We start from the raw sequence: 15722 nt of genomic DNA, 5'->3' as shown, positions 1-15722 counted from the left end.
CTGTAAGTAAGACTGAACCATTAAGGTTTTCTGAAGGGCCCTCTGAAGAAAACAGCGTCTGATTGGTCAAACTGATGCCCACAAATACTCGAATACTTTAAAAAGATGTAAACAGGATCTTTAAGCAGTAAGAGAGTAAGAGTGCTTTACTGTAATTCTAAGCAGTTTCTTTTCGCAACTCGTTCGCATTTAAAACTAATCATATAAAAGGCTATTTATAAATCAATCTAAAGCTTCAAATGGATTATTGCATTAATAATTCTCTGCAGAGCATAGTACAAGTGCCAGTAGTGCAAGTGCATTCAACTGTTACACGATACAATTTAAATTGTAAATGATTACAGGCCTGTATATTTATAGGTATTTAATGGCACTTATTATAACTCAGCAACCCGAACTGAACGGAAAGTGCAGTTTGAGCATCTTTAACAAAAGGTTCACTTCTCCGTTAGTTTCAATACGAGCTCTGTATGCCTGGTTACCCTGAATCTGACGGGTGCACAGGTGAAACTCCTGCATATAACAAAGTCTTATGAACAAATCACCACAAATATTTGTTAAATCACGTGCGCAGGTCACAAACATCACAAGAAAGGAGAGAAGAAAAAAACTGGGTTTTCTGCTACAGGCTTTTCTGGAATGTGTTAATGTTTCTTTATTGTTAAATACTGAATAGTTTTGCCTCTTCTGGTCTCTAATAAAACATTTACATGAAAAGAAGAAGGGAAAATCACTCTGCTTCAACTGCTCACACACATTTAAAACTCGTGACAAAAGGTCCCAAGTGGACACTGCTTTCTTCTGGTTAGTCTTTTCAGTCTTTTCAGACTCACAGTGTCCAACAATGTGGAATCAATTCAGATTCCTTTTTTTCTGCCTGAAAGGAGGATTTTGTAAGTCACAGTTCCAAGAATGGAGAAATCAATCAGTCCACAAGTCAATTCTTAGTTTAGGCTGGTTTATCCACATTGGTGCGGTCAGAAACACAGTGTACAAAGCACAACTCTGACAAAAGGATCCCAACGTCCTTTATAGGCCAGGGTTGTGTAAATGTGTGTATCTTGAGACGTCAATGTGTAGATATGTGTGTGTGTATGTGGCTCTAAGTGACACAAGTCCCTATGGACTCCTTCCACCTGAATCTAAGTAATATGTGCACTGTAATAAGAAGAGACTATCAGCTCCTCCCAGACATGAACAACAAAGATGGCGCCTGACCAGATGTTGTGTATTTTACTCCAGGTAGCCTGGGTATCCTTCTAGACCCCTCGGTACACACACAATGGAGGCTTGTTTACACAAACTTATAAAAGGCATATAGAAGTTCATATGGAACTATTATATATACATATATAACTGTTTCAGGTCAGCATACAAACATAACTTCTCTTTCACTTCCACCTTTGTAAAAAATAAAGAATACACAAACACTGTCCATGAATTGTGAGTATTGTGAGTAACTCAACAAAAATGAGTCTTGTTAACCCTTTCATGCACAGAGGTCAGGATAGTGTGCAGCTATTCAAAAGCTGTTTTCTTCTATAAGCATGAGTTTTGATGGCATAGTTGCACATCAGCCACCACAGTGGATGCTACTGCATCATCTCATACACGGACTGCTACCCAGTGGGAAGCCACTGCAAGTGAAAAAATAAAAGAGTGAAATCAAGATGGCCGACAGACACCAAGTTACTCTTTTTTTTCTGTTCAAACCTTCTTTAAAAAGAGAACCTTGCAGGTAAGAAACATATGGTGACATCAAGTAACATCTAAGGAGTCATGCAATTGCTAAATTTTATATAAGTATTTGTTTTATATTGGGAGGAAATTATGATTAATCACATGTCCACTGAATTGTACATCTTGTATCACCAGCTATATTTCAACTACTGGACATTATATATCTTTATATATCTTTTATGCCTAAAGATGAATAAATAAACGTAGTAAAAAAAATCCTGACTGAGGTTATCATAATTCATGCATGGAAGGGTTGAAGAAAGGAATATGTTAATCTGGAATTATTCCATAATACTGATTTAGGAAGCGATCATGGCGTCAGATTTGTGCAGGTTTATCCGAATTAGGCTGCACATGCTATGAGTAGAAGTAACTCTTACCTGGTTTGGAGCCTTCAGCCACTGAGCCGTTGTAGACCTGGTTCTGAAACTCAGGTCTGTTGTCGTTCATGTCGATCACATAGATGTAGAGATCGATTGGATTCTCCACCTGGTTACCGTTCATGTCTACTGCATGGGCTCGTAGCTGTGGATGTAACATGAATGCACGCACAGGAGGAAAGGATCATTAGTATTCAAGACTGAGGAGGAACTTAAATGAATATTCCAAATGTATCTCGACTGACAACAGGCCGCTGGTTTGATTGATATGAAACTCTGCAGACTATCTGGACTGGAACAAACTCAGCACACAGCACAACTTTTGACTTTGTTAATTGGCAACTTCATTCAACTGGCAAATGTTCTGTTTCTTGCCTGCCAATGGGGCATGAGCATCCTGTTGGTATCTTGGCATGGGCCACAACAACACAGAGAGGGGCAAAGTATTTTAATGTTCCAGACACACAAATAACACCTATTTTGTGATTTAGCACAGCCAGAGGCCTGAAAAATATCAAAAAGGTGTTGCCGCTCAAGCTGTGGCTTCTTTTTGTTCGGGTGGAGTTTTTGTCTCGGTTTGGTTGGACAAAGCCAGACGCTTGGATGGATGTCTGCGCTGTTCCTTGACAATTCACAGTGTGAGAAAAGAGAGAGCGGAGAGGGAGAAATGAAGGGAAAAAAGCAGAATGAGATGGGAAGGAGAGGAGGAGAGTGACTGAGCCTCGTGCATGTAAATGAGAGATGAAAACACAAAGAGCCAGTGTGGGGGAGGGTGGGGGGGGACTTTAACAGGGAGGACTGACAAAAGCAATCATCATCTACAGTGGGATGTCTTAATCTCCACCGCTGCTGTTACACACCCTCTACTCCCCACCAATCCTCACTAATGATAGCTAACATAACGCAAAGCTTTGTAATAGCCCTGGAACCAAACCGGCACAGTTCACTGTGACTTACATTGCTCTCATTCAATTGCCTGGAAATTCATATCCTCTGCAGAAATGTTATTCGCTCACAGTTTGGCTTGGTAAGATGAGAAGGGCCCTCATTCTGGCTAAAACTGACACACTGGCAGCAAAATATTTTGTCTGCCGCAAAGCACAGTTGAGGAGGATCTGCCTGCCAGCCTATTTACAGGAAGTCGTGATGTATTGTGGGGTGACATGAAAGATTGAATGGCGGCACCTGCCTTCACCGAAACACAACTAATCATGTCGGCTTTTGTGCCTGCCTGTCAAGGATGTCTCAACACATACCAAAACACGCGCGCCCCCCCGGAGCATTCACACACGCCTCCAAACACCAATTCATACACATGTTTACGCATATTAACATGGACACCGACACAAGCGCGCACACACACACACACACACACACACTTAGGAGACACGAGCAACTAATCAAAAGAGCCCTCTTTAGCCACTTAATGATCCTCAAGATGCTAGTTTTCCATTGGCTGAAGCACAGCAAACAAACATGGAGAGGAGACCCAACAAACAAACAAGCCCAATCTGTTTTCTCAGCTGTGAACAGTGAGTGCTGAGAGATGTGTGACTGTGATATGTGTGACTGCTTCAGTGCATTGGTGTGTGTGTGAGTGTGTGAAAGAGTGATAATGATTATGTTTAATTAACTGTATTTTTGTATGTGTGCATGTTTTCTCCTGCATATTTTCATACTTTTCTATACGTGTAAATATACATATCTCTGTATTCTCATCTGTAGGTGTGTCTCCCTGTGCGTGTCTGTGCTCGATGGAGGAATTGGAAATGTGATCTGAGGGCCTGGAGGAGTGTGTGCCCAGTGCAGACTGCAGATGTATGTGTGTGACTGACATCAGTATTCTGCAGGATGAGCTTTAGTATGACTGGACCGACCACAGAGGAGTAATACAGCTCGCATGTGGCCCATTGATCCCTTTAGCCTATGTATAACCACAATTACATGGTACTTCCAGAAATACTTTACAGTTTTACACTGCATGTGTCGCTTTTATCTGCTATTTTAGAGAGAATATTGTTGCTCGTGCCAACTATAAAACTGCTCTAATGCCAAATACATCTGTACCTATGAATAACTATTAACTGCTTCCAAACAAGTTGATGTTGGAAATGTGTGACTCTATGTGCATTTATCAAAGATTTGATGAGGTATATGATATTTATGTTTGCATTGTCATTGTGATGATGGGTGTAGATTTTTTCGGGCCTTTTATAATCAATATTTTCAAATGTGTCAAATTATACATATAATGGTGTTCATTAAGTCAATTAACTTATAAAGCCCCATATCATCAAAATCAAAATCTGCTGCCCAGACTGTAAATTTGCCTTTACAGTGCACAGTACAGTGGACACCCTCTATCCTTAGATACGGACCCCTCCCCCCTCAACCTAACAAAAATAAAAGGAAAGAATAAATCAGGATAAAAATGATGTATTGATAAAGTTTGTGAAAAATAGATCCAGGAGGATGTCGAGCAGCTTCCAGGTTTCACCAAAGAGACCTGAGCCACAGCTGGCAGTGATCGGTGCCTCTGTGTAAAACACACACACAAACACTCGCTGTCCACTACAGTACATACATTCATGCAGACAAACACACACAAAAAACAAAAGAAGCTGACATTCCCATGTTTGATAAATTCCTCCCGTGCCCCGCTGACTCACAGTAGATCTGTCTGACAAAACTGAAGCTCAGGCAAACACCCACTCTCCTCACCTCACAGATCACTTCCCCCTGGTGCTAGTCTGTCAAAAACAGCAGCCTCGTCTCTCTTTTCTCTTGAACCCAAAACTAACAAGCAAAGTTTGGCCTGCGAGAGCGCGGCAGTGCTGGGAACTTCCTGTCAAGTTGAAAGAAAGTAAGCAATGGACTAAATTTCCCCTGGGTCAAACAGTGGCTACATTCTCCTACACTAAATCATATATCACATCACAAGCAGCATGGGTCCGCGGGAGTCTAAATGGGAGCCGCATTCAACTTGAAGTGCCCTCAACCCAACATGCTGTTTTCACTACAGGCAGTGTCAAATAAGAACTGTTTACTGAGCGGCTGTCCTTTCCCAGGGACCAATAACCTGGCTGCTTTATTGATCCCAATTTGCTGGTTGAGTCTAAGAGCAGGTATGGAGAGACAAGAAACACACACGCAGCAGTGTCCAGAGCCTGAACGTAGCAAGTAAGGCAACAAGAGGCTCATCTAAAACTAAATGGAACACACACAGAAATACGAGACAAACCAATCAAGCGGATAATCATCCGGAGCTTTGTGTTTGTTTATAGTTATTCCACGTTCCAATGTGTGTGTGTGTGTGTGTGTGTGTGTGTGTGCATTGATGTTTATAACGTGCGAATGCTGACGAGAGCATGTGCTGACAAAGACCCTGAAGACATCCACTGCCTTTTATACTTTTCTTCCTCTGAGACAGCAGCATGCTTTTGAATTAGCTCTATCAGCAGCGCAGCCATCTATCATGCTGACGGGCTCGTGGGCGCGGTGAGCCTGACACCAGCGCTCACCTCCACTGGAGGTGTTTGTCTTTGCTGATATAAATTGAAATCTGTAATGTGTATATATGAACCAATGGCCTAGCGTTAACACGAGTCTCATGTGGTCTGCATATTTAATCCACGTATTCATGAAGCCGTTTAACCTGAAGTTCCACGGGGGCTAGTCATGAACTCAAACTTCCAGCCTCCTCTGTGTGTGTGTGTGTGTGTGTGTGTGTCGTGGGGAATCCTATGGGCCTTTACAGCTGTCAGCCTGCATGCTTGAACAGCTGCAAAGTGCGCGAGGTGAACGTGCAGCAGTGTGTATGGGTGGTGAAGTGAAACGGGGCGGCAGAACACAGAGGAGAAGCCGGAATCACATACAGAAAAAACAAATAATAATAAGAAGAAGAATGTGACCCTGCTGATGCTATAAACACACATCATACATCAATTGGCATTCAATACACGCACAAACACAAAAACACACCTTTGCAGATACACAAACACTTGAAGCTGCACCTGCTCATTAACACTGATGGAAAGAACAAGGACAACAGTTTCCAGCAGCCTACCTCTGCTCTATCCTTCCCGCATTGCTCTGTGCAGCTAAACCTCAATCTAAATGACAGCTGAAGTGGCTGTGTGTTTTGCCAAGGCATTCATCATATTATTGCTGCCTTTGGCATCAATCAGAACTTGGAGAGCCTGGCGTGGAGGTACAATACAGCAGCTAACAGTGCAGCAACTCCTCTGAATGCGACTTGTGGTTGATCGGCAGGTAATATTAGCGTTGGAGTGAAAGGTAGATGGGGGAGAGCACATTTCCACAGGGATAATTGGAAGATAATGAGACAGATGTAAATGAACAGACGAGACAGACTCAGTTCTTCCTTACATGAAAGGAGGCTCTCTCCTCTCTGTCCAGGGGTTGGGTGACAAACATGTTGCCACTGATGGGGTCTATGTTGTAGATCCCACTTGGGGGCTGATCAGCGCCTGCTCCTGTGATGCTGTAGCGAATGCCAACGTCCTTGTCTTGATCTGAGCGGATCTGAGGACAGAACCAGAAAAAACAAGCTCAAGAGAGAGGAATATCTGTTTTCCAGTCTAGCCTTTTCAGCCGTTTCCTGCAAAAGAAAGCACACGATGTTCCAGGCGTGGAGACATAAATGGTCAAAAATGCATGGCAAATTTAAACAAAAAGCTCTGAGAGAACACAGAGTACATGCGAGGTTTGACAGACACATTGATGATAACATTTCCACTGCAAGCTTTCTTTTGTTCCAGCACTTTGAATCTACAGCCTGAAGGTAAAAATAGAAAATTGAACAATGTACAGAGTGGGAAAAAGATCGACTGCCAGAAGATTTCGTCTGACCTGTTGAGTTTTTGGTTATCTTTACCTTCATGGCAGCTCTTCATCAGACCTTGAACAAGTGTAAAAGGACCTTGCTGCCAGCTATGATGGTATTCGTGACGGTTACCTGCCCGGTTGATGTGAAGATGATTCATGCCGTTATTCGCAGCCACATCTGACTGGAGCTTAATATCTCAATATGACTGTTCCACCTTTAACACCTCAGCTGTTATTTCACACAAAATCTGAAATGTGACATTTAAAGAGTAATATATTTTACTTTGAACAAGTTTCAGTGTGAACACCTCCACTGACAAATATCAATACTTTTGCTCGGTACGTTGCTGACATAAAAGAAGAGAGAGGTGATAGAGAGATAGAGCGAGAGAGAGAGAGAGAGATAGAGAGAGATAGAGAGAGATAGAGAGAGATAGATAGAGAGAGGGAGAGATAGAGATAGAGAGACCGATAGAGATAGAGAGAGATAGAGAGAGAGAGAGAGAGATAGAGAGAGGGAGAGATAGAGATAGAGATAGAGCGATAGAGACAGATAGAGATAGAGAGAGAGAGATAGAGAGAGAGAGATAGAGACAGATAGAGATAGAGAGAGACAGATAGAGATAGAGAGACAGATACAGATAGACAGAGAGAGATAGAGATAGAGAGAGAGAGAGAGAGATGCTGTTGTATGTATAATAGTATATAGCTTATGTAGTAGATGTAATAGATAAAGTAATATAATATATGAATATATAATATAAATATAAAGGAAATTATATAATAAATACATACACACGTATGTATACACATGTATATATATATATATATATATATATGTATATATAATGATAAAGGACACATATCACAGATGATACAGTGTGATAAGCAGCACTGACGGGTGTCGTGAGTGCAGGAGATAAGTTTTAGTCCAGTCCAGTGACCACAGCTCTGGCAGAGACAGATGTGTTGTACAAACTGACGGCACCAGGAAGAAATGATTTCCTGTATCGATCCTTTGAACCGTGGGGCTGAATGCATCTGTTGCTGAAGCTGCTCTTCAGCTTGTCCAGTGTTTTCTGGAGGGGAATCATGTCCATGATTGCCGGCAGTTTTGCCACCATTGTGTCCTCAAACACCTCCTCCAGGGTGACGAGCCCGGAGCCGACAACAGACTCAACATGAGTTTGTCCAGTCTGCTGCCGTCTTTTGATTTGATGCCTGCACTCGAGTACGCCACAGCAAAGAAGATGGCGCTCGCGACAGCAGACTGGTGGCGTCCTGCTGCACTCATTGACGGACCTGAACCTTCTCAGGAAGTAAAGCCTTCTTGTAGACATCCTCCGTGTTGCTGGACCACTCCAGTTTGTTATCCAGGTAGCTGCACGATGTTACAGTAGAGGGTGGGGGATCTGTTCTTCCTGAAAGCCACCATCTCCTTCGTCTTTGCCACATTCAGCTGCAGGTGATTCTCCCCACACCACTTTCCAAAGTGTCCAACCCGTCCATTCCCCACACACCCCACTATTGTCGTGTCATCTGAGAAATTCTGCCCATGACACGACTCGGTGCAGTACTTAAAGTCTGCAGTGTAGGAGGTGAGGAGGAGGGGAGATAGCACGGTTCCCCGGGGGCCCCCATGTTACTGATCAGATGATCAGACGGGGGATTGAAGCATTTCTTCCTGTGGAATTGATGTTCAGTGGGCTCCAATGATTTTACTGTCTCACAACGTTAATGCATATGCTGCAAGGGCATACGAAAGCCGTCACCTCCGATCCTGCAGAATGTTCTTTATTTATTTTATCACTGTTATTTGCAAACGTATTTAAGACAGAATGTGTTTCACGTTTTTGGAAAGATATTTATTAGTCTGTGCAGTAAATATGAAGCTAAAGCCAGTAGCCGCTTAGCTTATCTTAGCTTAGCTTAGCACAAAGACAGGAAACAAAGGGAAACAGCTAGCCTGGCTCTGTCCAAATGTAGCAAAATCAAAACCAGCAACCCCTAAACATAAGTAAAGAGTCAACAAATGAGCTGTAAAATATTATTTTGTGAGCTCTGGAGGTTTGTTACCTTTGGACAGAGCTGTTTCTTTCTGTTCCCTATCATTGTGCTAAGCTAACTGGCCCCTTGTGGTGGTTTCCTATTTATCGAGTGGGCTCAGCCACCTGAGAACAAACAACACACAAAGGATCATGAAAACATGACCCTCAAGACCACCAGTTCTAGTCCAAATCACTTAAACGGTGTTATTCTCATTATCTGCAGAAATCCAGAGAGCCAATGTCACACACATCAAGACAAATCAATAGCATATTACATTTTTGTTTAATGTAATTACTGCACACCAGCACTAATGAATCCAGTCAGCCAGTAATTACACTGAACTCTGCCAACTATATATTCAGGAAACAATGACTCACAGTTTGGGAATCAGTCTGAAACAAAGTGTAAGAAAACCCAGAACACATACGATCATCTGATCACTGTGTTCTTTCTCAGTAATTATACAGATTTACAGGAATCATCAGTGGTCAATTACTCCTTAAACACATTATTGATTTATTGATCCTGGACCAGTTTGAAGTGCCAAATATCTCCATATCATCTTATGTCCAACCTCGCCATTTTGATTCTGAGCACAACTGGGTTTTTTTTTTTTTTTTTTTAGTATTATTGGGACTGGACCATCACTATGGTTACAAGTCAGAGGGAATAATCACAGAGTCAAATGGAGAAAAAAGAAAGCTTGGCCCCTTTTTTCTCTCTCTATCTTTCTCTTCCCCTCCTATGCAATTTTCCTGCTCTGTGGCATTGCAGATCATGCATGAAAATGAAATTACTTCATCCGTTCAGCGGTGACGGCAGCTTCTGCATAAAACATCTCTCTGTTTGAACATGATACCCTCTCTCTTAATTTCCAACGTTGCCCTCCCACACCCACAGCATAGCTCTCCACCGTGAGCTTTCACAGCCGCGATTTTCATTTCCTGAGCACGCTTTCAACACAGGATCCATACACAGACCCTGCAGTTTGAGGTGTAATGTAAATTATTGTGTGATTCCTACTAATCAGAGAAACTAGGCTGTTATACTTGGTATATGTGCAATTACTGTAGCGCGACGATCATACTGTAAGACAAATTACATTTATTATTCATGACGCCCACCATCTGCCAATCAAAGCGGGATGAAATCGTGGCAGAAATAATAGCACAATTTGATCATTCACCCTCATCGTCAGCTTGGATAACAGATAGATAATGTGGAGCAGGACAGATAAAGTGTGCATTTCAGTAATGAATAGGAAATCTTCTGTCTTTTCTGTGAAAGGAGGCAAACAAGTTGAGGCTTCACTGTTCAAAACAACAAGAAATGTAGTGAGGCAGGCGGCGAAGAATCCCGTTTGCTCGAGTTGGGGGGGGGAGACATGCAGAAAAGGCTTGTAGCCATGTACGTGTGTGTAGTGAAGTGTTTGACAGGTAAGAGATTCTCTGTGTGCACACCAAAGCGCGGATCAAGAGGACCAGCTCAGTTCAATAATTCACGGGGCCGTCATGTGGGAAACACACATGAAATTTTCACCTGCCACGGGCCTGTGGCTCTGCATCCCGACGTGTGCACGGCTGCGTGTCTGAGCGTGTGTGTGTGTGTGTGTGTGTGTGTGTTTGCGTGTGATCTGTCTCCTCACTGGAACTTCAAAGCAGGCCGTGTGTGTGGTAATAGCCCCAAGAGGAGACAATGGAGCTCTTACACGTCATGTGGCCCCCTTTTTCCACGCCTGCTTAAAATTCCACATCAAGCCCACCTGAGACCAGATGTCACATTTGCTGGTGTCTCTTAATGAAGAGTCTTTATATCAATAAATTGAATAAATGAGGAAGCACGGGTTCTCGGAGTCCTGGGAATCCCATGAGTGACAACTGCTCAATTGAGCCATTTGAATAGAATGCTAATGATGAAATCTGGGATTTCTACCCTCCTCTCTCTCTCTCTCTCACTGTCTCTCTCCATCTATCGCTATCTTTTATTGTCTCTCTTACTTCACCACATCCTGGCAGCCAGAATGGCTACTAATCACACTAGAAATAGCAGAGAGAGAGGCAGATGCAAGGGACTTAACTGGCTGTCTGTCTCCGTCAGATCAGACCAGACATCAGATAAGTGACCTATTTGTAGCTCTTTGAGAGTGATTCCCTTGATTACTGACAACTGCTGGGATCCTGTGGGACAAGCTATCAGCGTGAGAAGAAAGATGGAGAGGGATGGAGGCAGAGACACAGGGAGCGAAAGCAATGGGGAGTTGGGGGAAATTAGATGAAGAATTAGTGTTCTGTTAAACTCCTCGGGGTGACGCAAGGCACACAAACAGATAGAGGGAAAGGAACGGAAAGGAATACATTTCCATTTATTGAGCATAGCGGCTGGCTGCCTAATTAGCGCACTGTGAAGTTTCTGTCCAAATCTCCTTTAATTGATCCAGCCCTGTATGATCACCCTAACCGCATAAATAGCTTGATGCCAACATAAACAGGGACTAATTTGGTGTTTATTTGATGGCACTCCGCTTCCGTTTCATCCATCCACTCCATCTTATTTCTAGCAATGCTGCAAAATGTACAAAGCGGCATTGTGCTATGCAAAGGACAAGCATGTGTTGAGCTGTTCTCCTTCCCTGAGAGTATTTTTGCCTCCAGGAAACAACAATCATTCAACCTGGAAGTCATTAAAGGACAGTGTGCTGCCGGCACCCATGGGATCATTAAGGGTTACTGTGTGCTGTGGGCTAATGTCACACAATAATGGGAATCTGTGGTTTACACTCTTTGATAGCCTCTTTTATGTCTTGTCCGCGCTTAATGGTTCAGGCCTGTGTTGTAGATCTTTGGCTTTACACACACGCACATCTCTCTCTCTTTATTTTATAGCTCTTTATGGGCTCAGTCACCTCACTTTGCCTTTAGGGCACATCAAACACCCCCCACAGGTTACACAGGCTCAAAAGCAACACCAGGAAACCGAGAGATCATTCAATACCACAGATGCATCCAGCAGAGCGAGAACTTACAAACACTCACCTGTTCTATTTTCAAGAGGACAACGCTGCACGCCGCTGCCACTCATGATTACTTTTTCAAAAGATTAAATGCGTGAGGGAGGAAAATAAGCGTCCTCCACTGTAGGTTAAAACTCTACAAGTGTCACACATGCGCATTAATGGAGGTAGTTAAATTAGTCTGGATGTACTAGAGGTTTTATTACTGCAATTAAGAAACAGCCTGTTCAACCAGGCTCTCTCCACCTACAGTGAGCCGCCATGACGTCACCCACTGGCCACCCATTGGTTTGTGGACTACTGTTCTGGGACCACAAGTTTGGCATTTAACCAATATTAGTTTTTATGATTAGTTTTTGTACTTAATTCCACCTGGACTCTGATTAGTTAATCACAAGCTAGTCCTGCCCTAAAGCATAGCCTGGGTCACTCTAAATGGGACCATAATTTACTCAATGAACATCATGCTGTGTTGAAAAAGTCCAGTCGGCTCATTTTCTCTTACAAACTGTCAGATTTCTCTGTGGAGGCAGTGGAGTCGCCCCCTGCTGGCCATGAGAAAGAATGCAATGTTTAAGGCACTTCTGCATTGGCTTCCTGTTTTTGCTTGTGCAGCTCTACGTTAGTTTGAAAAGTTTTCAGTGGTCAAATATTTCTTGTCCATATACTGAAAATGCTTTACTTTACAACACCACTGTCACAATGGAGAAAGAGAAGTCCGGTGCTAACTCTACTCTTCCCTCCGCCATTGAAGAGGTTTGGGGAACTTTAGAGTAAACAACAGACATTATGACATGCAGCATGAGCCTCCAAAGGCTTTTCCATATCTAACCATTTACACTTGAATTAACTAAAATGAATTAACTTAAAGTTTCTGTGCGTAAACTCGAATTCAGCCCCCTAGGGTAGCTACTGTAGCTAACAGATCAGGGGGCTACTTTAAGATAAGATAAGATAAACTTTATTGAGCCCAAAGGAAATTACTTTACCAGAGTGCAATACAAAAGTACAAAGTGTAAAGTGAAAGTGAAAAAGCAGAGAAATAGTGCCTAACAACCATATTTTACCATATATTACAACTAAATGATGCTTTAAATGTAGTAAAGTACGTAGATTTAGGGTTAAGTCGTCTTCTTGTCCTCATTTCTTGCTAACTTTTTGTTTATGATTGCTTTCTTTCCTTTCATCTCTCCCAGGGTTAGATTAACTTAAGGCCTAATTGTTGCACCAACTCATTTGTGTTTTTTGGGGGCTTGTGCTCTGATAAACACACGCTTAATATATGCAGCAATGTTATATGTGTTCAACAGAGTAATTAGAGCACAAGCAAGCAGCATAAAGTCAGCTATTTATAATAGTGGGTGAGACATTGAATGTAAATGTCACTCATGGCGCCACTTGCCAAGCACCTACTTCAACAGCAGTTAAAACGGTTTGGGATGCGGGATGCGAGTATGTAAATTTGAAGGGATGGCTAATGCTGTAGACAAACACAGTAAAGCCAAATAACTGGTATTTCCATGCTGAGGTGCATTTTGGGAGGAAGTGATGCCAAACACTCAGGGCACAGACAGGCTATCATGGAGCCCTTCTGGTGGCCTCTCAGTCACGCTTTAGCTGCCATAGCTGTCAACCATAATTAAGACCGCCACTGCCAAATATCTGGATGCCTTTAATAGAAGCTACTTAATGACAGGCCTCATGTACACACAGGCCGGCTCAGCTTTCAGACTCCGTGTGACACCCGGCGTCATGCACATAAAACATCACAATGTTGTTATTAAGTGGGGATGAAATACGATTCTGAATTGATTTTTATTGTCAGGATTAGTTTGAGGTATTCTGTCTGAGCACCTGACGATTTCATGAGGATTCGGCTTAAGCAGAAAACAATCAGAGGATTTCTGGCACTTTTAAATAGGTTTTTACAGATAATCAATCTAATTTACGCTCTGATGCTCGTACTTTTCCCCCTTGAAATGATTTAAATTTCCCTCTAGTAGTTTGCATTCCCAGCGATTTCAGCTGCAAATTCATATGTCCAATTTCTGTTTACTGCCTGACTTGGGGAATTGCTGGCAAGCTATTTAATGGTTTTAAAATATGCTTTCAGATTTTTGTATGTTTTCATAGCAGATTCATAGCAGGCCTGGCCCCTTGGTGAGCAGTTGTAAAGAAAGAAAATGACACTGTCATGCTGGAATAGGGTATTGATTTTCCTATCGTGGCTTCAGTGTCACCACAGGGGTTAAAATATTCAGATCTGACAATAAACCTTTGCACTCGTGGGGATGCTGGAATGGCTGCTAACATGAGTCACTGCAAAATGGGTGAACTGCTATGTTAAACAGCATTATCAAAAGCATCGGTGCATCTGCAAACTACACAGGCATCCTTGAAAATTGCTGCGTTTGATAATGTCTCATCTTCCCCTGCTGTTATACAGTATCTGTTTTCTCTTTGTTGAACATGAGGGAAATGGCAAAACTACATGCTTTTTAACTTCCTCTTAAATTTCAGTTTTGCATTGCTTTGATCCCGCCTGCTGTGCGCTTGTCACTCTTCAAAGCTGATGTGCCCTGCTTTTGATGGGGAAGAGGTATTCAAATAGTCTGATAGGCCATCCACGCAAACATGCAGCAAAATGACAGAGCAGGAAATAGGGAAGCAGAGGATGAAAGAACAGGAGAGATGGGATGACAAAATGGAAACAAAATTTCCAATTATGGAAAATGTGGGACCTCAAGTTTTTGCCAGCCTTCAAACTTTCCTTCCTACAAAATACAATAACAACCTTACACACAAGAGTGGGGCGACGAAGAGGGGTAAAACCTGTCAGTTTAATGGCATCATGAGAAGGGAACGGTGCGGATGGTTTTAAAAATAGTCACATAGGAGGTCTGAGAGGGAGATGCTGCAGAGAGCTCAGGTTTAATATCTCTCAAGTGAGAGCCACTGACAGCCACTGTCGCACGCAGTTATCCCTGATACTCATAAAGAACAGCTTCGCCTGGTCCTCGGCACACAGGCGCACTAGTCCATTATGGTTCGGAAACTGAATGGGAAATGAACCAAGCGCCATGCGGCTCTGAAATATGTATTCTTTTTGCCTTACACATCCTCTTTTTCATTTGGCGTGCTCTCCCATTCTGTCTGTGTTTGTGCTGCCATATCAGTTTGTCTCTTTCTGTCTCTTACTCCCCCCCCTTTCGCTCCCTCCTCCCATTTCTCCCAGTGGGGAGGAAGCAGCGAGAGTCCCATCAATACAAATGAGCAAAAGTCACCACCTGAGGACGGTTTGTCTGCTCTGGTACTGACAGTGTTATCCAGTCATTCCTCTCTGCTTTCTAACACGGTCAATTGAATTGAATCCTTCGAGTTCCTTAGGTTTCCTGAGGTAATGTTTCTGTGAAGTGGATTTGGATTTAAAAATAATAGAGTAAGACTTTTTTTCCTTGACAATTTAAGGAAACAAAGCCGAAATCTTTGGGGGGAGATGTTTTTCTCCCTCCAGGGAGGCTGTTTTAATGTGATGTATAAGAGGAAAAGACAATCCAGTTATGGGTGCATGTGAAAAGAGGGAAGAAGCTCAGAAGAAAACATCTGAGAAAGCGGAGGCATCGTCAAGTAAGATGTCTTTTAATGAACAACAGAAAGTGTTCAGAACGCCGGCAGCATATCCAATAAATAACCTT

General features: G+C 42.6%; 1 protein-coding gene across 1 annotated transcript in view; it reads right to left on the bottom strand.

Moving 5' to 3' along the window:
• The window catches only part of cdh4 (cadherin 4, type 1, R-cadherin (retinal)), a 59633-nt gene that overhangs the window by 35400 nt on the left and 8511 nt on the right, over nt 1–15722 (bottom strand). The window contains exons 2-3 of the mRNA XM_070838862.1: nt 6510–6665; nt 2121–2265 (exon numbers count right to left, since the gene is read on the bottom strand). Coding sequence (XP_070694963.1) covers nt 2121–2265; nt 6510–6665 — 301 coding nt within the window. The remainder of the gene's footprint in view (nt 1–2120; nt 2266–6509; nt 6666–15722) is intronic.

The sequence above is a fragment of the Pempheris klunzingeri genome, chromosome 2 (assembly GCF_042242105.1).
Source record: "Pempheris klunzingeri isolate RE-2024b chromosome 2, fPemKlu1.hap1, whole genome shotgun sequence".
In the NCBI taxonomy this organism is placed as follows: domain Eukaryota; kingdom Metazoa; phylum Chordata; class Actinopteri; order Acropomatiformes; family Pempheridae; genus Pempheris; species Pempheris klunzingeri.
Note: the sequence above shows the minus strand (reverse complement) of the source record. Positions and strands in the feature narration are given on the sequence as shown.